Below are 21,928 nucleotides of genomic sequence, written 5' to 3' on the forward strand. Positions count from 1 at the left end.
TTTTAGGCAAGAAAGAAATATACTGGCCTGGCAAGTGCAGGAAACACAGAAAATGAGTAAAGGCTCCTTTTAACTCTGTTTTTCAGATTTTGCAAGAAGAGCTCTATCCTTGGGCATGAAGCTTGATTCACTGCTTTTCTCTTTTTTTGCATCATCATAGTTATTCTGCATAAATGGTTATGAGATTGCCCATCATTACTGTTTATTCTGGATTCTGGGGTGCTTTATTGCTTTAAACTTCACTGGCTGAGAAGAGAAATGCTATTTTTCAAAATAACCATTCTTTTTAGTCTACATCTAGAGACTTTATAAAAAAATTGTAGTTCGGAATTCAGGCGTCAGAATTTCATTGCTGGGATGTACCACAGAATTTATCAGGGCTAGCCTACTTGTAGGTGGGAGAAAAGAGACTCCGAGAAGTTTAGTAAGTGACTTAGAAAAGTTAGAGTTATCGGGGCGCCTGGGTGGCTCAGTGGGTTAAAGCCTCTGCCTTCGGCTCAGGTCATGGTCTCAGGGTCCTGGGATCGAGCCCCGCATCGAGCCCCGCATCGGGCTGTCTGCTCCGCAGGGAGCCTGCTTCCCTTCCTCTCTCTGCCTGCCTCTCTGCCTACTTGTGATCTGTCAAATAAATAAATAAAATCTTAAAAGAAAAAAAAAAGTAAAGTTAGAGATATTTTGTTGATGTCAATACAAGTGTTTTGACTTAATTCAGTTCTCCCATTAATGTTGAGCATCCTGTGTGCTAGACCTTGTTTTTTTGTAGATTTTCCATAGAGTAACTCTTATCATATTTCTACTTAGTAGCTACATTCCTCCCGTTTTTTAAATGTGAAAATGGAGGCTCAGACAGTGTGCGGCCCTTCCCCAGTGAGTGAGTGATGTGGCCGCAGTCTGGGAGTGGGTGAGTCCCAGGGTTGTGTTTTAACACCACACTGTGCTAAGTCTGTCAGTTATTTCCTTTAAATTTTGCATTATCTTAATTAAATACTTAATCTGTCTCAGCAGTCCATTCTTCGTCTGTGTTCATCGTTAGACATTATAAGCTGTGCTTCTTAAGGAAAGGTAACCCAGTGGCATGCAATTGCAACTATTTTAAAAATCTGGAACCTTAACTTCTTGCTGAGAACACTGTGTTCATCTCAAGTGCCTGCTTTTCATTGGGAACTCATGAACACATCTGGATGCAGGATCACATTAACTCTTACTTATGTAGCCTCTCACACAGTAAGACAACCAGACCACCACAAAAGAGCTCAGGTTGGAAAGGCAGGAGTGACTCAGACATGAAATGGTAGTGAGAGATGCTGACATTTTTACTTTGAGTTAATATTTGATCACTGAAATGCAATTTCAGTTGGAATAATTTTTAACTGTTTAAAGTTTCTCAAAAATCATATTCCTTTGCCTCTGTAGGTTAGAAATCACTACTGTTCCTGTCTGTTAATTTCTTGCACTTCTCAGAATCTCTCTTGTTATTCAAATATAAAAATTCCCCATATTATTTCATTTTGAACAAAGAAGATGTATGAATGTCAGTGAATAACATATAGGTATCTGGATTATAACCCAATTCTTTATAGAAACATATAATGAATCTTTCTTCCTCGTCCTTTGATGTTTTAAACATAATTTAATAGTTCTAATTGCAGTACCATTGCAAACATTAAATAGTAATTTTCAGGCAAAAAAACCAAGTGTCTTACCTTCTGTTATTATGGTTTTATCTGTTTCACTCTTTCGGTGTTTACTAGGAACTTATTTGTTATGCCCATGCTCATCTTGGTTTCTTTTTGGCCAGGCCCTTTCCTCCTCCTGGCAGAAGACAGTAAGCTCTCTGAGGACAGAGGGGCTCTAAGCCCCAAGAGACGACGAGCTTCGTTTGTTGCTGTGTGTCAGACACCTGGAATTAGGTGCCTGACCTATTATAGGAGCTTGACTGGTGCTTGGTCAATCTTCCCTTCCCAGGGAAGGTTACTTTAGATGAGTATAGAGATTGTCATCCTGGTTATGAGATGGGTTTTTCCTTTTCTCATTTTCCTTGTGGAACCTCTGCCCCCTCATTTCCCAATGCTATTGTCTATTAAGGTTCCTTAGGCATTTACAGCAGACAGAAGCATGGGGCTGTTGGGGAGAACTTTTGAGAGTTGGAAACACATATTATGTGTCTGCTGCTTATGTTTTTCCCACTTCCTTGTCTGTTGTGGACAAGACCTCTAAATGATTTAAAGTGTATGATGATATTTATTTATTTACTTACTTATTGTTTTTTAAAGATTTTAATCATTTATTTATTTGACAGAGAGAGATCACAAGTAGGCAGAGAGGCAGGCAGAGTGAGGGGGGGGAAGCAGGCTCCCCGCTGAGCAGAAAACCCTGGAATCATGACCTGAGCTGAAGGCAGAGGCTTAACCCACTGAGCCACCCAGGTGCCCCTAGAAAATATATTTTTGTTGATGGGAAGAATTGAAGGAATTCCTCTCTAACGGAAAGAATTCCAGAAATACTGTGACCTTGTATCTAGGTCACTGCACTCTGTAAGTTTTGTGGGTTTAGTTTTTGTGGATATTCTGGTCCAGCAGTTTCTTTGGGTTTGGTGCTCTTGCGTGGTCTGGATTCCACAGCTGTTTAATCCTCCTTTCTTGCGCTATTAAAAATTCATACACATCATTAAGCATCACAGAGATGCAGATCATACATCACACCCACCAGGGTGACTAAAATAAAAAGATAACGAAGTGTAGACCTCCACGCAGAGGGCGGAACCTTCTACGTTGCTTGTGGGAATGTGATAAGGTGCGGCCGCTGTAGAAAACCAGTTACCCTGTGACCCAATGGCTGTACTCCAGGTATGCGCCCCCCCAAAAAATAAAATTGTGTGTGTGCACAAAAACTCCTACGTGAATGTGCAGAGCAGTACTCTTTATAGGAACCAAAAAGGGGAAACGATCCCAATACCTATGAATTGAACGGCTCGACGAGATGCGGCATGTCCAGTGGAGTATTACTGGGCAGTTACAGGAGCCGAAGGAGGTACACGCTACGCAGGGGCAGACCTTTACAACGTTACGCCAGTTACAAAAGACCACTTTGTAGATTCCGTTTCTATGAAATGTTCACAGCCAGCAGATGTGTGCAGATAGAAAGTAGACTTGTGGTTGCCTAGGGCTGGGAGCTAAGAGGAGAGGGAGAGTGACTGCCTGTGGGTAAAATGTTTTAATTTACATAGTGGTGATGGTGCACATGTAAAAACCATTGACTTGTACACCAGAAAGGGTGAATCGTATGTAATTTACATTTTAAGAAAGTTGTTACAAACAAACTATATGTGCAGGTGTGCTCGCTCCCATGAACGTAAAGAATCACCAGAACGATGCACATTGGTAGCTCATGGGAAGGTGCTGGGCTGTGCTGGGGGCCGGGGCGGGGGGCAGATTTTTATGAAGCAGCCTTCCTGTCTGTTTTATTTGGTGCCACTGTGATTATGTTACCAATTTTACAAATGTTGAACAATGAAGGTATTAATAACTCATGTCATCTCTTGATTTACTCCGACCAGGTCCTTCAGGGGTTAGATTATCTGCACAGTAAGTGCAAGATCATTCATACTGACATAAAGCCGGAGAACATCTTGATGTGTGTGGATGACACGTATGTGAGAAGAATGGCAGCCGAGGCCACCGAGTGGCAGAAAGCAGGTGCTCCTCCTCCTTCAGGTTCTGCAGGTGAGGGCACCGAGCTGGCTGGTTCCAGTTTGTTTGGGGGCATCGAGAGCTGGCAGAGCTGCACACTGAAGGCAATTGAGTCAAATGTGTACCTCGTAGGAACTTTTGGATGAGTCTGATTGCTAGAAATCACGAGACCTTTTTTTGAAAAGGAAGATGCCCCAATTAAATCTGCTTTAATATTTGAGTTGCTTAACTTTATCCTCCCTTGAAAGAGCATTTGAAATCTTACGAGCTTCTTCATCTACGTTGGAACATTGTCTTGTGCTGCGCACTCGTCTGTGGAGGGCTGCACAGTAACAGCTTGCTTATAGCAACCTGTAGACATCAGAACTGTTCTCTGGTTTGTTAGAAGGCTTCCTAGCCTCTGTTTAGTCATCGATCCGAGTCTAACTGGCGGGGTTTGAATCGGTTACAAAAGACCGATTCAAAGGTTACCCTTGAGGGTAGGAGAAGGCCAGCTGCCTTGAGTATTGGCATCTAGAGTTTTCCGTCTGCTTTTGATGGAGTGTAATGGCTGTGGGTACGCAGGGACCGCTCTCGCCATCTCATCACATGATCTGCCCCTGGTGTGTTGTCAGGCGAGTGTGTCACTGAGGGGCTATGGTCGAGTGACTGACCTGGCTCTCAGGAGAGGCACTGCCTCCTCGTCTTATTTCCCACTAGGGTTGTTTCTTAAAGATGCCCGTAAAGACCAGTCATGGCATTTCTAGAATATTCGATTTATTTCTGCTGCATAGACTTGCCAACTAGTTTTCAAACACAGATGTACATCTCCTAAACTGTTCATTTTATTGTCTATAAAACAAATTTAGTTAGATGACCATGTGACATTTGTGAACTCTTACCCGTTTTCTTAAGTTACCAGGCAGAGCTTAGGATTGACCTGTTTTGAAATGAGTGGGTATTTAATTTTTGATAAATAAGAGATGTGCCTTCATAGGAGCACATGCCTTTGCAGAGCCTGTCATTTGAGTTGGGTCAGTTTTCTTTAGATCTTGATGACTAAGAAGCTCTGATGTTTAGCTCCTTTGATGTTGGATAGCCATTAAAGGGCAATAATTGCTTTCGTTTTACAATTCAGGTTACCTGCGTAAAGATACAGATCTGTTTTCCTCTAAACATTCATTTTGTCTCATTTTGTTTTAGTGAGTACGGCTCCGCAGCAAAAGCCCGTAAGTACTTACCTGTACACTTGTATTCATTGTTGTTGCGTCAGAAACAGCTGTTCCTTACTGAGCTTTTCAAGTTACAAAAGTAGTCTCTGCTTTTTTGCAACATTTTTTTTCATTTAAGGTGGTTTGGGGGGGGGAATGGATTTTACCTGTTTTGTTATGTTCTCAATTGTAGATATTTAATACATAGTAATGCAAAAGACAGGCGTGTTTGTAAATGCTGTGTATCCTTGAATATATGAGACTTGCTATTTTGGAAAGTTGAAGTGATTGTGATTTTTAGAGTTGGTGTAGTTTGAGCTTTTCCACTTTTGATCTTCATTTTCCCTGTGCACTTTCTGGGATGCTCTTGGCTGAGCCTGGTGAAATGTGACGTGATTGAGATAGAGCTTCAAGTGTGATTATTATAAAACCCTTAGCATTAGTTCCGATTTGCCTCTAAGATACCTACTTTTCTGAAGCTTGTACTCCCAGTTTGTTTTCCAACCAGTAGTTAAATATGGAAGAATATTGTCTGTGTGTGGTATGAAACAAGCTACTTGGAATGAAATCTTACCCAGTGTCCCTCTACCTGCTCAGCTCCAGTAGAGGATAGAATACATAGATCTTGAGTTGGCGAAATTCTGAAAGAACTTTACGAACCAGAAGCATTTGAAAGGAAATGTTGAGAAATTGAGTTTTGGAACGAAAGTCCCAGGACCAGAGGAAGTCGTGATACTTACGCCACCCAGCTTGCTGAGCTGCCGAGTCGTTGCCTCCAGGGCTGCGGTGGTCTGAGCCTCTCGTTTTGAGAATTGGTTCTGTGGCAAGACTAGAGGCTGTCGTTGCTAGCACTTGCCCAGTCATGTGGCATGATCGGAGGCAGGCCAAGCCTGTGGCTTTGTCTTTTGCTCCTTGACTTGGTGGGCTGGTGGCTAACTGTTTCTGTGGTCCTGGCTGTTGGTAGCAGCTCAGCGTGTGAGACCCAAACACCGGCAGTGCTGTAGACAGAGCAGGGCACCCGTGTTGGCAGGCAGAGAGGACATACTGTTAGTTTGTGTGGAGGTAGCAGGAGATAGAACCTGCCGGAGGTGCTTCTTGTTCAAAGGCCAGAGTGTCTCAGCATTTTCTATTCTTAAAGTTGAACTGAAACAGACTTCTGGGAAGGGAGCCTTGTGTCCCTCTGAGGGCAGGGCCTGCTAGTAGCCCCGTTACTTGATGTTAGGCTTGTTTTTTCTGGTTTCACTGTAACCCCAAGCACGACATGGCTGTCATGTCTGGGCATTTGGTGTTCACGGATAAGCCCCGAGGAAACAGGACTTGTCCGTGTTAGCTGTGCCGCTGGTGCTGGACCTCTCGTGTAGTGCTTCCCCAAGAGGCAGACTGACCTGTGGCATTTTCTTGACATGTAGATAGGAAAAATATCTAAGAACAAAAAGAAAAAACTGAAGAAGAAGCAAAAAAGGCAGGCTGAGTTACTGGAAAAGCGCCTGCAGGAAATAGAAGAATTGGAGCGAGAAGCCGAAAGGAAAATAATAGAAGAAAACATCACATCGGCGGCACCTTCCAATGAACGGGACGACGGGTACGGCCCAGAGGGCAAACTCAAAGCTGCTGGCTTAGAGGACGCGGCCGAGGGCGAGCCCACCAACGACAATGGTCAGTCTGCATGGGGCCTGCATCTCCCTCCCTGGCTCCTGCCGGGTCGCCGCACAGGCGCGCTTGTGCTCCTCCTCTACACGCGAGGGTGATTCTCACCAGCTCGCGGTTGGGGAATATGGGAAACCAAACCACCTGCCACTTCATTTGTAAAATGAATGCCAGAAATATGTTAGTATTTCAAAATAGTTTTTTAAAAATGGAGAAAGTCTGACACCATGTCTTGATTGTGCTAATGATTGTTCTTTATTTTGTAATTAACCTTTAACCTAGCAGTAATGTACCCACAGACATTTTCAGAAGGTTGTAGAGGAGAGGGTAGAAGTGGAAAGGCACCTCTATTTGTAAATAGTCATTTTTCCCCAAATCTGACTTTTTCTTAATAAGAGTTAGCCAGTCATTTACTAAATGAAAAATAAGATTTAGAAAACCTAAGATCCTACCCTGAGAGCCAAGAGGCCTTTTGCTCTATAGTACATAAATCAAGCGCATCCAGGGGCGCCTGGCTGGCTGGGTCGCTGGAGCATGTAACTTGATCCTCAGGGTCATGAGTTCGAACCCCATGCTTGGTGTAGAGCTTACTTTGGAGGGGGGGTGGGGGGATTAAGTACATTAAATTGAATACATTTAGAATTATCTCTTGTTGGAGGAAGTATGTGCTTAGTGCCACTGTGTTAAGGAGAGTGACACATTCTGATTCTGAACCCATCAACTTTTTAAGGTGAGGCTGAGGACCAGGAAGAGAAAGAAGACACCGAGAAAGAAAACACTGAGAAAGATGAAGACGATGTTGAACAGGAACTGACCAACACAGACCCTGCATGGATAGAATCCCCCAAAACCAACGGCCATATTGAGAATGGCCCGTTCTTACTGGAACAGCAGCTGGATGATGAAGATGATGAAGAAGAAGATTGCCCAAATCCTGAGGAATATAACCTCGATGAGCCCAATGCAGAAAGCGATTACACATACAGCAGTTCCTATGAACAATTCAATGGTGAATTGCCAAATGGACGGCATAAAATTCCCGAGTCACAGTTTCCAGAGTTTTCCACACCGTTGTTCTCTGGGCCCTTAGAACCTGTGGCTTGTGGCTCTGCACTTTCCGAGGGATCCCCACTTACTGAGCCTGAGGAAAGCAGTCCATCCCACGACAGAAGCCGGACGGTTTCAGCCTCCAGCACTGGAGATTTGCCAAAAAGTAAGTGTCCTTCCCCACCAGGTGTCTGCTTACAGTGGCCTGGGTATCGTGTCCTTGACACACGCTGTGAAGGGGATCGGCTGGAGATGGTCACATCATGTATGTGTGCATTAACCGTTCTCATTGTATTTCTGTTGTGCTCCCGGATCTGTGGTGTAATTTCAGACGTACTCAGTGCCACATAGGCTTTCTCTTGCTCTCTGAGTATCAGTCGCGTTTTGGAGCTTCTGTTACTCCTTCTGTAACTAGTGACATCTACGGTTGCGAAAACCTTTCCGGTCCAGCAGCTTACACGTACTGTAGCTTTTATAGAGTGTGTGGTTCCTAATTTGTACTTCCATCTGATAGGTTATATTTAGTTTTGGGGTTTTGTTTCATTTCGTTTGTATTCAGGGGAAAAAAATACACCTGCTCTTTGTCTGTATTGAGGAAAAATTCTCTTACTTTATTTTGATGGTTGTTCCTGATTGTAGAACTCTGCTATTGAAATGTTAAAGCTGTTTTAGAGGAAGTGGCATGGATTTTAATGTGATGATGACCTCTGTCAAACCCGTATTTTGAGAGTGAATGCCACATGACCTGTCTCTGCCTGTGTCATGCTAGGGGCCCCAGTAAGCAAACGTGGGGCATCTCGGATGGTTTCCGATCCAGCCCGCAGAGGACTGGCTCAGAAACCTCCTCTGCTCCCTCTGCTGACAAGAGAGTTTACCACATGGCGCGCCAGTGACCCAGCCCTGCAAGAGCCCACAGAATCCCGCAGCCCCTCAGGCCAGCAGGTGGGAAACCTGCACAGCCATCTCTGTTCATTGGTTCTAGCTAATTGTCCTAAGGATGTGGGTTATTATTATTTTTTTTTCTTACTTGGATGGAATACCCTGTTCCTTTTTACTTTTACCCTGATCAAGAACTCTTCGAAGGTGCTTATAAAATGCTCTCACATGGAAGGTGGGTTCATCGAGGGAACGCCTCACTTCTGTGTGTCTCCTTCACTCTCACACACTACTTCTGACACCTTTGGTCACCTAATGGGTATGTAGGCCATTTTCCCTACACCAGAAACTTTTCTGACACCAGCTGGGTGTCCTACGATTTAGCTTAATTCTGACACCATCTAGGGACAGCATCAGATCCCACAGGTGAAGGGCTCAGTTCCAGGGGCGCCTGGGTGGCTCATTTGGTTAAGTGGTGCCTTCAGCTCAGGGCATGATCCCGGGGTCCTGAGATGCAGCCCTGCACTGGGGGCTTCTCCCTCTCTCTCTGCCTGCTGCTCCCCCTGCCTTTGTGGGTGTGTGTACTCTCTCTCTGTCTCTCTCTGACAAATAAAGTCTTAAAAAAAAAAAAAGACCTCAGTCCCATAAGACACCCCCACCCCCTTCATACACCAGTAATAGCTCATGTTGTCACCCGTGCTTCTGACCCAATGACCATGACTCGGAGATGCCCATGTCCCCTGGTTCAGGTTCAGTTAACATGTTACAGCAGCTCACAGAACTCAGGAAAACGGTTTGCTTGCTGGGTCACTGGTCTGTTACGAAACACTGTAACTCAGGAGCAGCCTGATGGAGGAGATGGAGAAGGTGAGGCTGTTCACGCTCTCTCCAGGCGAGCCTCCCGCTCTGCCGCCTCTCACACGTCCCTTCCTGCCATGCATGTGCTTGTGGATTCTTCGTTCTTCTGATAAACACTTTGGATTATGTCTGTAATCATTTACAGCTTCTAGTTGTTTGATGCTTGAACTGTCCCAAATTTGGGCCACACAAGCCTCTTCCAGTTGTCTCTTCTGTCCTGTTGACACGACCCCATCATTCTTCGCATGCTTCCTTGCTTTCCGGAACCACCTTCCCAGTTCAGACTCTCCCTGCCCCAGGCTGGAGTCAGTGTGTCTCCAAGTGGTTCTTGTGACTTAATTTTTTTAAGCTTTTATCATGTGCAGAATATATAGGAACAGTAGCATGTAAAATTCATAAACATGTCTCTGTGGACGTGGATATGCAAACATTCTTTATTAAAGGAGTAAACGGAGGAAGAGTTCCATGATCACAAGTATAATAGCTTCTCCCCCGGCTTATTTTCAGGATCTTATGAAGAGCATCTTTGTGCAAATGGCATGTTTGCTCATGCCTCTGTGCCTTTGCTGACGCTTTTTCTTCTACTCGGAACGTTTCCTCCTCGGGATCCGTGGTTCGTCTTTTTGGCCAACTTCACTCTTTTGCCAGCTCCACACAGGCCCTGCCTAGTCTGTGTGCCAGCTCCACACAGGCCCTGCCTAGTCTCCCCAGCTGGCCTGTTGCCTTTCCCCTCTTCACCTACTGCTCATGCTTCTCTTAGCTGAACCCTCGTTTTTTCCATTATCTTTCTCCTCGCTAGGATGTGACATCTTTGAGAGCTGTGTGTGTTATCTTTGTATCTTCAGCATCTCAGCCAGCGCTTTACGGAGTAACGAGCAGACCCCTGATGGCTGTTTCTCCCCTTCTTCACTTGGTCCCGCCTTTCCCGTTCAGCACCAGAATTTTCTGTCTGGCACACGCTCCGTCCCCAGCAGCCTTTCTGCTGCACCAGTGTCCTGTCAGGGAGAAATACGAGGCCGGTTTTTTATGTTGATCCAAATCTCTTAGCACTATTGTAAAATTCAAGGTACACACCAGGGACAGGATGTCATCATCCAGTTCTTGGTCCGGAGGCCCTCAGTGTTGGTTCGACAACCTTGGGTAACCTCCTGTGTGGGAGGGGCAGGGCCCAGGGCGGCCAGGTGGCCCCCTACCACTGTGTGAGCATGAGGCCACAGAGAAGGAAGGCTCTGTTCAGAGTTGGTGGGTCCTTGTCGTTAGAGCAGAGCTTACACACGTCAGGGCATAGTAGAAGAGAAAGGCCAGAGGAAAGGGTGGAGGGAGAACTTACATGCCAGGTGGAAGGGTGTGGACTTTTCCCTGGAGTGCCTGGGTGGCCACTGAAGGTTGAGGCAGCAGGACCTGGGTCGCTGCCCTCGCTGTGGCTCTTGCTGCCCGGTCTGTCCTCTGTGGGGCAGTCCAGAGAGAGCTTTTCAAAGCACATCCTGTCATCTTCCCTCCTGCTCTCTCCCCAGGACCTCCAGTGTGGTTCCACTCAGAGTCATACCCCCAGGCATCACTCTGTAAAGCTCAGGAGCTCTCTGCATCTCTGCAGCCCATTCTCCGGCAGCTCGCTCTCTGGCACTGCCCCCCCCCGCCCCGCCCTCCCACAATGGCTCCTTCCTCGTGGCTCTCGAGCATGCAGGCTTATTTCTGCTTCTTGGCACTCCGCACTTGCTGTGGCCTCTGCCCAGAGCCTCTCGCCCTTCGCGTCTCCCTTTGTTCAGGCTTCTCCTCACACATGACCGTCTCTGGAAACACGTCCCCTGCACACCCTCATCGTCCCGTCTCCTCTCTTTGTTTTTCTTCTTTCTTTTCTGACATGGAGTGTGACTCCACTATTTTATTTACTTCATTGCCTACTGACATGTGAGTTTCCTCATTTGGGGTGTGGTGGGAGCCTTACACATTTTGTTCATGCTGTTCTGAGTGCCAGGATAGTACGCAGAAGGGACTTAGTACATATTGGGTGAAATGAATGGACCAGGCTCGGGCATTCAGTTTTCCCAGTGCTGCTCCTTCCTGGGCCTGACATTGGAGCCACTTATCGACAGGATATCCACGCCTCTACTGTGAGGACGTTTTAAAGTCCGTGAGCGTGAGCCCAGCACAGCACCTTGCAGATGAGCGGGGACGGCTGCATGGTCACTCAGGAACCACGCTGCCCTCTCACTCCTTTCTAAGATGGCTTCACGTGGAATGAACAGCGTCCCTCAGACAGCAGGTCATCCGAGAGGATTTGAGAGCTCCAGTCCTTCCAGAAATGACCTATCCCACCTCTCTCCTCCCACTTTTCATCCCGTCCTGGCAGAGGCAGAGAACACGGAAGGGCTGTGGGAGGCCACTGCAGTGATGATGTAGTCAGAGGAGCCAGCTGGTTTCTGGGCCAAGCGAAGTTGGTATGAGGACACAGCAGGCACGAGCGTCCCTGTGTTTAAATGGGCTTTGTTGAGGGTTGCAGTCAAGTACCCTAGCCTGGGGAATCATCACACTGAGAGAAGAAAGTCAGAAATGCAAGTTGATTCTCCTTTAAAAGCCTGCTTTGTGTTCTTCACCAGTTAAAGTTCTGGAATGAATTCCCTCCTACTTGGAAGGCATCATGAGCAGGGTCCCTGCTGACCAACCTGAACCAGGAGGATAACTACCTGTCACCAGAGAGACTTTGTCTAGTGATGAGAGGGGTTAAATGCAAAGAAACTATATAGAACATGTGCAATGCTGTGTTTTTTACAGTGCATTTCCTCTGACTTACTTGAATAATGTAGCTTCTGGGAGACATCTTTATAAATACCTGGGAATGGGTGGTGATCGCAGACCCCTCGTTCCCCACGAGTACCCTAGGGCACCAACTTACTCTGGGCTGGTCAGAACTGGAGCTTCACCCCCTTCTTGTTTAGAACGTCGATCGGAATTGTTTCGCTTCTCTGCTCTCTGCTAGTGGGGCTTTGGTTCTGGCTGGTGGAAGCCTCTGCCTGGGATTTGGGGGCAGGGTGGCCTGGCTTCCTATGTTGATTGGTTGATTTGGGTGGGGGTAGCATGGCCTCTTCCTCCTCTTTCTGGAGCACTGAGCCTCACAGAATTTGAGTCACGTGCCAGAGTCTTATAACTTGTTGATGTTGAAACTTCGATTTGAATCCTGTTCTGCAGACTTCACGAGATCAGTGCTCTAACCCCTGGAGCCCAGTTCTGCAGACTTCAGCTTCCATGCTTTTGCCTGTTGGCTCTCCTTGACTGAATGACATGCAGGATTCGTCTGACCATTTCTAGTGTGGCCCCCTCTCCATTGGGTCAGCGTGTTGATGTTTCTCCTGGAGCTCTGTTCTCTGCCTGCCCGCCAGTCACCATAAACATTTTGCTCTTCATGTGGGTCTCTGCTTTCCTTCTCTTCCTTTGTGAGTTCCTGTTTGTTCTACCAGCTCAGACCGCCTTTGGTGAAGCCCATAGTGCACCGGCATCCTTAGAAGAAAGTGGTCATAGGACAGATGGCAAAAAGGGAACACGTGAGCCTGGCCTGTTTACATTGACCCACAGGCCTGAGGAGTGGGTCTTGAGGGTTAAGATGTTGGAGAGCTCTGTGGGTGCCCCAGCTCCTGGCTGCCTTGCTTACTTGCTGAGCTGCTAACAGGTGAGCGTGGTGGCCTTGTGTGGGAATGCCCAGGAGTCAGAGTGCCCTTGAGCCCGGGGCTCTGTGGCACAGGTGTCACTGAAGGAGGCTGTGTGTGCTTTAGCAGTGCCCAGCTTTGAGCGAACGAAGGGGTATTTAATGTTCTGTGTTGAGTGGACTTTTCGGTTTAGTCTGTAAATACCATTTCAGGATGACTTCTACAGGAAATAAGAGCCATGGTCATAACTCATCCCCTCTAGAAATACAAGCTTTTGGTCAGCGGGACGTTTGAAGACGCTTACTCGCTTCAGGATTTTCTGTCTGGGCCCCTCCCAGTGGCTTTCCTTTGTCAGTTGCCCCTGGTTAACTGTGCTTGAGACGAGCATGGTCTGGACTTGTCTGAGAAGCTTTTCTGGCCCCGGAGGGCTAGGAAGCCTGGTGACCCTGTGTCTGCCATTGAGCTTCTCTCCGGTTCACCCTGGGTTTAAATCTGGGCCAAACCCAAGCTGATTAGTTGTGGCCTTTCATCTGTATTTGTGAATCAGCCGTCACCTAAACTTTGAAGTCTGTGTGCTCAGCCCAAGTGGAAGGAGAGGCAGGTGAGGTGGTGACCAGGTGGACAGGTGTCACTTACAGGGGGATTGGACCTCAGGACATGTCTTCACTACCTTCAGGTTTCACGTGATGATGTGCAGGTAAACTCGATGTGGTCCACTGTGGGCTCTGCTGCAGTGAGGAGAGGCTAGAAAGACGCGAAAGGGAGCCGAGTAGGGTCAACCTAGAGGTGAAGGAAGCCAGGATATAAGGAGAAAAGACAAGGCCAGAGCAGGGAGGTGTCTGGGCAGCGCAGTGTGCTCTCTTTTATGAACTATCTTCCAGAAATGGAGACCAAGAATTTAAAATGCTGTTGAGTTCAACTTACAGAGTTCCAGGTCTAAGCGATCATCCCATCAGTTGTCTGGAAAAGGAGACTGTGGCTGGCCAGCACTGTGTGCGTACATCAGACCCCGTGTCCCAACACTAACTGTCCTGCTGTTTGCTCACGCCAGCAAAAACCCGGGCGGCCGACCTGTTGGTGAATCCCCTGGATCCGCGGAATGCAGAGAAAATTAGAGTTAAAATTGCCGACCTGGGAAATGCTTGTTGGGTGGTAAGTAAAAGTTTTCTTTCTAGAACATTTTGCTCGTGATCATATATTAGAACACACTTTCTGCTCTTAACACCTGTTTTCCTCCCTGGTAATGCAGTGTGTTCCCTTGCAGCATAAACACTTCACAGAAGACATCCAGACGCGTCAGTACAGATCCATAGAGGTTTTAATAGGGGCAGGTTACAGTACGCCTGCTGACATCTGGAGCACAGCGTGTATGGTAAGGACGGCCTCGGCCACTCTCTTCTGTGTAAAGGCTCATCCCCTTAATGGCTCGTGATGGGACAGTCCCACCGTGGCTTGTGGCGTGCATTTTCCCGACTGTGGGATGGGAGAGGGCATGTGTGCTGCTTTGAGTTGTTGAGAACTGGAAGAGCTGAGTTCTTCTCAGGTGTGTTTGGTGGTTGGGCATCTCTGATTTAGTCTTAAGATAGACAGTCTCTGGTCAAGGCCGTCTTCAGGCCACCGCCCCGAGAACCACACCCTCTGCTCTGGAGACAAAATCACTTCAAGTAATTCCTCCTGGTTTCTGAAAGCTTGTAGGCCATCTGCAGGTTTGCCCTTCACTCATGCTGTGGAGGAGGCAGTGGTGTCTGAGGGGAAGGTGGAGGTCGAAAGGCAGGAGCCTTTCTTGGTGACCTCTGGCAGACCTTGTCCTGACCGCAAAGGAAAGGATTTCCCTTTGTGCCAGTGTGGAATGTCTCTCTTTTGTAAGGCAAAACCTAGAGAATATTCTGGCTTATTGCTATAGGCTGTCCACTGACTTCCAGACACAGCAGCTGCACGATCCCCTTTGAGTCTGTTCCCAGGGAGAACATGCCGGCATCTCGTCAGGGCCTCAGGATGCCTCTTCTTTGCCCCGTGTGTCTTCATTTCTTGGTTGCATCACGAGATTGCTTGTGTCCACACTGAGCCCCAGGCCCTCACTGGGGCCTTTTTCTCACTTACTGCTGACCTGTGACTTGATGAGCATGAGTGGGCCCTCACCCATAAGCCAATTTCAGTTCCTCTTTCTTGACCCTGTTTCCCAGCCTGGGTGTGTGGGGGGAGGGGGGGGGGCTTGGGGTGCTATTTCATGTTTTTCTTGAACTTCATTTTTTTCTTCCAAATTCTCTGATATATTTAAAACAAGAGGCTTTGTGTATGAAACTTGGCACTTGTCTTCTTAATAAAAAGAGCAATGAGGAATGAATGTCATTGTTATTCAGAGATTAACAGTTCTTTAGAGTTGGCTGTGCCGGAAGCCTTCCTCTAGCACCACGCTAGCTCACCTCTATAGCGTGGTGCTAGATGATATGAAAAAAAGTAGATATTTGTGTAAAGTTACGAAGATCTCAGGCAATAGATTGGAAATTGTGCCTTTCTGGAAGGCAGCTATGCTAACCACTATACCACCAACGCAACTGTCCCTTTGTCAGAGCGAAGCCACCCACTTTGCTCTGACAAATTATACTAGATAATAATTTTTAAAACCAAGTTTTTCAGTGAGTATCAGAACTTAGGTCTTTGCTGTGCTAGGTATGGAAAAGAATGGTGAGAAGAATTGGTGGGCCTGTGGTGGCTGCTTTGAATTTGGAGACTGCTGTGCAAGTAGGGACAGGGAGGGTCGGAACTCTAGAGCGCGGAGGTGGGGGCCGGGGCTGGAAGCGGCAGGAGCCCAGGTCAGTAGGAAGGAGAGAAATGTTCCATTTCAGGATGTGGTGAGGTCAAGCTTACATGTCCCCAGCAACACAGAAGGGACCATACCAGGCTGCCTGAATTAGATCCTGAGGGCTCTTTCAACTCTGAGATCCTGTGCTTCTAATTTGGGGTGTTAAATTTTGGTGATATAACCAGAAAAATAGGACAGGATCTCAGAGGTAGGAGAATAATGGTGGAGATGTCAGAATACTTCTATACCTGTTGTCTGTCTTGTCTTCCATGAGCCCGGACTTGTCCCCTCACACGGTATCCGCATCCTGGCCACTTCCGCTCCTGTAAACAGTGGCACAGAAGTAGCAGCCTGTCTCCTTTCTCCTGCCTCCCCTCCCCCAGAGTAGCTGTAAACTCCCTCAGGGCTTGAGGGCTATTTGGAGGGTTTTTAAAAGTTTTAAATTCAGGGGCGCCTGGGTGGCTCAGTGGGTTAAAGCCTCTGCCTTCGGCTCAGGTCATGATCCCAGGGTCCTGGGATCAAGCCCCGCATCTGGCTCTCTGCTCAGCAGGGAGCCTGCTTTCTCCTCTCTCTCTCTCTGTGCCTTGTGATCTCTGTCTGTCAAATAAATAAATAAAATCTTTTAAAAAAAAAAAGTTTTAAATTCAGTTGGTTGTCACCAGGGTGATTTTTTTTTTTCTTTTTTCTTTTTTCTTTCTGGAAGAGGGCAAGCCTTGTTCCCCAGCCCCACCTTCCATCCCGGAGGGCGAGGCTGAGAGGTCCCTTTTGTTCTTCCTAGAGAACCTGGTAAACACAAGGCAGTTTTTCCCAGTCCTTGCTTGTGTTGAAGTTTGGAAGTACGACAGTATATTAAAGTCATGATCCGACGCTATACTGGAGCTCCAGCCTGAAGCGGCGGGTGGGGGGGTGCGGTGTGCGGTCCTTTCATGGCATCATGGCGTCAGTCTCGCACACGCCCCGGTGGACTTGAGAGCGCCCGTGAGCAGCTGGTGCTCAAGCTCAGTGAGGAGTGCCTGTGCTGTTGTCAGGACGGACCACAGAGCGAGGCAGAGTAACTGAAATATGCCACTTGTTGATCCTCTTGTCTTTTTCTGGACTTTTGGGACCCCTCCAGATGGAAGTGGATGTGATGTAAAAGTTCTCTGCGGGCCAAGGTGTGGAGTTGTGTCAGAGCCCCAGGAGAGGGCACTTCCTCAGGCTCTGCAGGGGGCCCCAGTGAGTGCCCTAGAAGTAGGAAAAGCCAGTCTGACAGACGTCACCCGACTTCCTCAGCACTAGTCACATCTCAGAAAGAAGAGGCGACTTTACTGATTTAGAGTTGTGTGGAAGGGCATCCAAGAAAGAAGTGTGCGCTCTTCCCAGAACCTGAGAACAGAGTTTGGTGTGGGGGCCATCCTGATAGGGGATCTGGTCAGGTAAGGAGGAAAGCGTTCACAGTTCCCGAGTATTGAACCAGTAACAGTAAAAGTTGTATTGGAGGGACTTGGTGAGTGGAAGGCAATCATCTTCCACAGTTTTGTGGCTCCCACTATGGAAGCCAACTAGAAAGCACTCCGGCCGACATTTCCCAATACCTGCCTCTGCAGTGTTGAACAGGTTTTTTTGTTAAGAAAATCTCATCCCTCTTCAGAGAACTAGGACCAGAGAGCCCGACAGGACAGCCTCCAGCTTACCTTTCCTCTTCCTTTTTTTCTTTTAAATCCTTTCTTTGTGGGCTTCTTTGATTTGAGAGTTTCATTGGAAATAACATGGGTGCTAATCAGAACGGTCATCTTTCAAGGAATACTCAGTTAATATCTTTGTGTTGGGTTGTAAGAAGTAGACTTCACCCGATTGAAATGTTCTTGAAAACGAACTAGAAGAGTGAGCAAGGGCTCGAGGGCGGGGTCAGGAGCAGCCCCAGCACCGTCCTGGGGGCTTCCGCAGCAGCTTCTCACTTCCTCATGGTCTCCCCTCTTCCTCATGGCTTGTCCCAGGCGAGGAAGACTCTTTTGGCCATTTACCATGAGATCTGACTGTTCCCTTTGCGTTCGCGGCCACGTGTGAGGTTTTGTGCCCTGATCTGCAATAGGTATTTCTTGTTCATTGGGTAGAGGGGAGAGGCCCCAGGTGAGGACCTTCTGCAGCTCTGCCGCACTTGCGTGACCTGACACTGGGTATGTCCAGATCCTGCGGGATTCTGAGTTCATGAACTGGTGCTCTCACAGGGTAGCTCGACCATCTTGTCACCCTTTCCTTAAAAAAAAAAAAAGAAAAATAAATAAAAGGAGGGCGATCTGGTCATGGCCTGCCTGTGCCCACCCTTGGTTTGTGGCAGGCCATGGTGGAGGCCCTGCCCTGCACCCTGGTTGGGGCCTCGGGAGGAGATGGGGGATGCGGGAGGGCAGAGCCCCTGAGTGCCTTTCAGAACAGCAAGATCTAATACAGAATAGAAGTGTACAAAAACCAAAAATAGGATTGAGCCTTTTCTTTTTTAAAAAAAGATTTTAAGAACATGGTATTGGATCGGCACAGCAGCAGCAATTGCCATCTTTATATACCGTTAGCAGATGAAACTCATGGTCCTGAGGGTTTTTTTGAGGACAGGGGGAGAAGACTGCCTAGCAGAAACGGAAACACGTGGCCTCCCCCGCCAGCTAGCAGGCTTGGGGGCAGATAGTGGCAAACCAGGAGGCAGGCCAGCTCTCCCTGCCCTCTCCCCCCGGGGTCCTCCTAGCCCAGGGCACAAAGCAGGAGCCACAGAGCCTTCTTTGTGGCTCTGGGTTTTCCCTTGGTTGAGTCATAAGTGAAAGAAATGATGAGACGCTGGGAATACTTCTTGGTTCCCAAGACACGAGGGTCCTTGCTTCACCTGCTCGCCAGGGGCTGGGCCAGCCTGTGGGCGGAGGGCAGGCACGAGTCAGCCCTGGTCCTGAATCGAGCCCAGTCCTGCCATTCAGAGGGGGGTACGGTCCCCGGCAGACCTGGCCAACGTGCTTCTTGCAGGATGAGGGGAGGACATAGACTTGACATCCTCCAGGAGAGGAAATGGAAGAGTATTTCTGAAACTTCCTTGTACTTTTTGGAGGGAAGAAAAAAGCTGGTGTTGAGCTCTTTCAGAAGGCCCTTTGGTTTGATCAGATCCTCATAAAATGGAGGTCTCTGGTACAAGGAGAAAAAGTTACTGCCTTGGGGGCTGCTTCTTGGAGTGCTTAGCATGTCATCTGTTGTATCCTAGGCATTTGAGCTGGCAACGGGAGATTATTTGTTTGAACCACATTCTGGGGAAGACTACTCCAGAGATGAAGGTGAGTATCGCTGCCTGCCGCGTATCCCAGGCGGGGTCTCCTGAAAGACCCGAGCTTCTGGAGAGTAATGTGTTTCTATACTAAAAGAGAGCTGTGTTCCGGTTTTCAAACGCCCAATTCAGTCACTTTTCCTTGAGCTTGAAGCCCCCTTGGGCACAGTGGATGTGCAGCTCTGTGGAGAGCCCTTGGCCCGAGCTCACCTAGCCTCCTGCTTGCCCCCGGTCTGGTGCCCAGTGGCCAGGAGAGGACAGGCTGTGGGAACTGCAGAGCCTCTCTGTGGTCCTTGTGTCCACCAGTCTGCTGCCCATTTCTCTGTCCTCTTGGGGAGCTGAGTTGAAAACCGGGGAATTCTGGCTTGAATTCCATCTGTAAACCTGACCATCTCCATGCTTATTTGCTTGCAATGCTGGGGTGGCCTGGGGGTGAGCTGGGGCCAGTCACCGTTAATGCTCCAGACGGTGCCTGAGGCCCGCCAGCCCCAGGATCCTCTGCATGGTGTGCGCAGACATTGTTGATTTGAATCTATTTTGGATTTTTTACTAATTTCAATTTTTTTCCCTCTTCTTTTATCCCATCCTTCCCTCTGCCCCTCCCATTCCCGTATCCTTTTTTTTCTCTCCTCCATAGACCACATAGCCCACATCATAGAGCTGCTAGGCAGTATCCCAAGGCACTTTGCTCTGTCTGGAAAATATTCTCGGGAATTCTTCAATCGCAGAGGTAGTACCTCATCTTTTTGAAAAGCGCCATGATGCAGACAGAAACGGGACAGCAGCTGCTGATCGTAGCATTAATGGTGACAGACCTGTCTCCTAAATTCAAAAAGCAACCTAGCCAAATTCCTCTGCTGATTTAAAAGTTGAGAGGGCAGACCGCACTCGCCCTGGGCTGTGGTCACCCCGTGCATCTGTGCTTGCATTACCAGGTGGCGCTCTGTTTCTGTCTGCGCGGGCGGTAGCAGTGTCCGCATGCAGTGTACTGATTAAACTGTCGTGTGTTTCTGTTTTGCTGGCAATGTTTCCCAATGCAGATCACATAGCATTGATCATTGAACTGCTGGGGAAAGTCCCTCGAAAATACGCTATGTTGGGGAAATATTCCAAGGAGTTTTTCACCAGAAAAGGTAACGGTATTTATGCAACGCTAATTTCCAGCATAATCCTCTCCCAAAAGGAGAAATTGTGCATTTCCGTTTGGGCAGTGGAGAAAGACCTGGACGTTTACAGCTGGGGAATTCTGCTGAAGAAAGCTCTCAAGACAAAAGCTCGAACCGTCTCGTATCTGTGGAGTTCGGATTTTGTAAGAGCACAACTTCCCTGAAACCCTCGGTCTCCTCCCCACCTCCCTGTCCCAGTCTGAGCTCATGTGTATATTGGTGGATTTGGAAAAAGGAGTTTAAGTGATCTTCAGGAGATCTTCAGGATCTCCTTTTCTCTGTTCTTGGAGCCCCAGTGTTTCTGCCACAGAGTGGAGGGAGCCAAGGGGCTGGACTTAACGAATGTCTGTCCCTGTCGTCTTGGGTCTGTTTGAGCTACTGGGGAGTGGCCATGGGCCTGTGAAGCCCGATGCCCCAAACTCGGAGAAATCAAATTTTGTTCTCTCGTTGCATTACTTACACTGTGTTGTAGCCGATTTACTTTGATAAGTTCTGTTGATCTTCCCTTGACGTGACTCTGAATAGATGTTTCTTTGCCTTGCGTAGTCTTTAATTAGTGATCAAGTTTTTAAAATACCCTAAAGCCCCAGGAATTTATTTTTGAAGGACCCTCCCCATTGCCATTTTCCTTTGTGTGAGCATGTTGGTCCTCTTCGTATTTTCCCAGCTTGGATTTTTTTGCGGGGGGTGACGTGGGCAGTGAGGGCTGCAGCACCCTTTAATAAATAACTTTTAAAGTTGGTTTGAGCAGGACATGGAGTTTCTAGAAATTTCTGAAAGTCCTTGGTACTCTGTTCCTCTCTGCTTTAGCCAGATTTAGAGGACTGGTTTTGACTTTGCATTTTCCTATGAGATAGATGAGTTACTCTTTTAGAGGAATAATCCTTTTTTATACCCTTTGGTGATGTTGACCTAATCAGCCCTCATTTCATCCTCTACACATTCTTGTGAAATGCACGGAGACTTGAGAACTGACCGTGCCGAAGCTGGCGATTTCCTGAGCCTCTTACTCTGAGCACAGTGACCCCGACTCCCAGCTGTTCTGGGATCACCTGAGGGGCAGCCTCTGAAGCATGTAACTGATGTAGTTACTCTCTTATTACCCGTTAAAGGCTTATCACAGGAGAAAAGATTGTCAGGGAGAACGGTTCTTCAGACAGCCTGTATTTTGGTTTCCAGAATCTATGTGGTCTTTGGATTTGGGTCCCGGGAGCAAGCTCCGTGCATGGTTCCCCTCACACGGAGGCCCTGGGAGGCTCGAGGGCAACAGAATGGTTTTGCCACTGAACCGTGTTCAGCGACAGCTGGGTGGGAGCGTGCTGTGAGGCTGGGCGTGTCTCATCTTCAGGTCCCCTCCGTGTGGTTGTTGCAAAGAAATGTAAGAGGTATCTGTGCAGTGCGTGGCACTCTAGTAGCTCGTGCCATGTCCACTAAGGCAAAGTTGGAAACAAGAGAACACTCTAAACAGGGTGAAATTCTAGACAGTGGTTTTCCTGGGAGAGTGGACCAAGTTTGCATAGGAAACTTCCAGAAAATGTTACTTGAAAATGGTTGAAGCGAGGGAAAGCTCCAGATGGTTATGGCTTGGGATTCCGTGTGACTTGAGGAACTCTGATTTCATCAGGCAGACCCCTTCTTCCACACTGGAGAATGTTTTCAGAGCCTGGAGAGGTGTCAGGAGGACTTGCTGGCAGACGACTTGCAGTGAACCCCCAGCCACGGCTGCCACCATTG

The 21,928-nt window shown here is 47.8% G+C and overlaps 1 protein-coding gene across 11 annotated transcripts in view; it reads left to right on the plus strand.

Annotated features, from left to right (window-relative positions):
* The window catches only part of SRPK2 (SRSF protein kinase 2), a 250,181-nt gene that overhangs the window by 216,698 nt on the left and 11,555 nt on the right, over positions 1–21,928 (plus strand). For 6 of the 11 annotated variants that reach the window (XM_004739566.3, XM_045089679.1, XM_045089682.1 and 3 more), the window contains 9 exons: positions 3,557–3,722; positions 4,872–4,897; positions 6,289–6,535; positions 7,257–7,739; positions 14,000–14,100; positions 14,213–14,320; positions 18,969–19,038; positions 19,666–19,758; positions 20,069–20,161. In XM_004739566.3, coding sequence (XP_004739623.2) covers positions 3,557–3,722; positions 4,872–4,897; positions 6,289–6,535; positions 7,257–7,739; positions 14,000–14,100; positions 14,213–14,320; positions 18,969–19,038; positions 19,666–19,758; positions 20,069–20,161 — 1,387 coding nt within the window. The remainder of the gene's footprint in view (positions 1–3,556; positions 3,723–4,871; positions 4,898–6,288; positions 6,536–7,256; positions 7,740–13,999; positions 14,101–14,212; positions 14,321–18,968; positions 19,039–19,665; positions 19,759–20,068; positions 20,162–21,928) is intronic. The other 5 variants (XM_045089680.1, XM_045089685.1, XM_045089687.1 and 2 more) reach the window with 3 other exon arrangements.

The sequence above is a fragment of the Mustela putorius genome, unplaced genomic scaffold, assembly GCF_011764305.1.
Source record: "Mustela putorius furo isolate JIRA1106 unplaced genomic scaffold, ASM1176430v1.1 tig00003845_pilon_pilon_pilon, whole genome shotgun sequence".
Taxonomy (NCBI): Eukaryota; Metazoa; Chordata; class Mammalia; order Carnivora; family Mustelidae; genus Mustela; species Mustela putorius.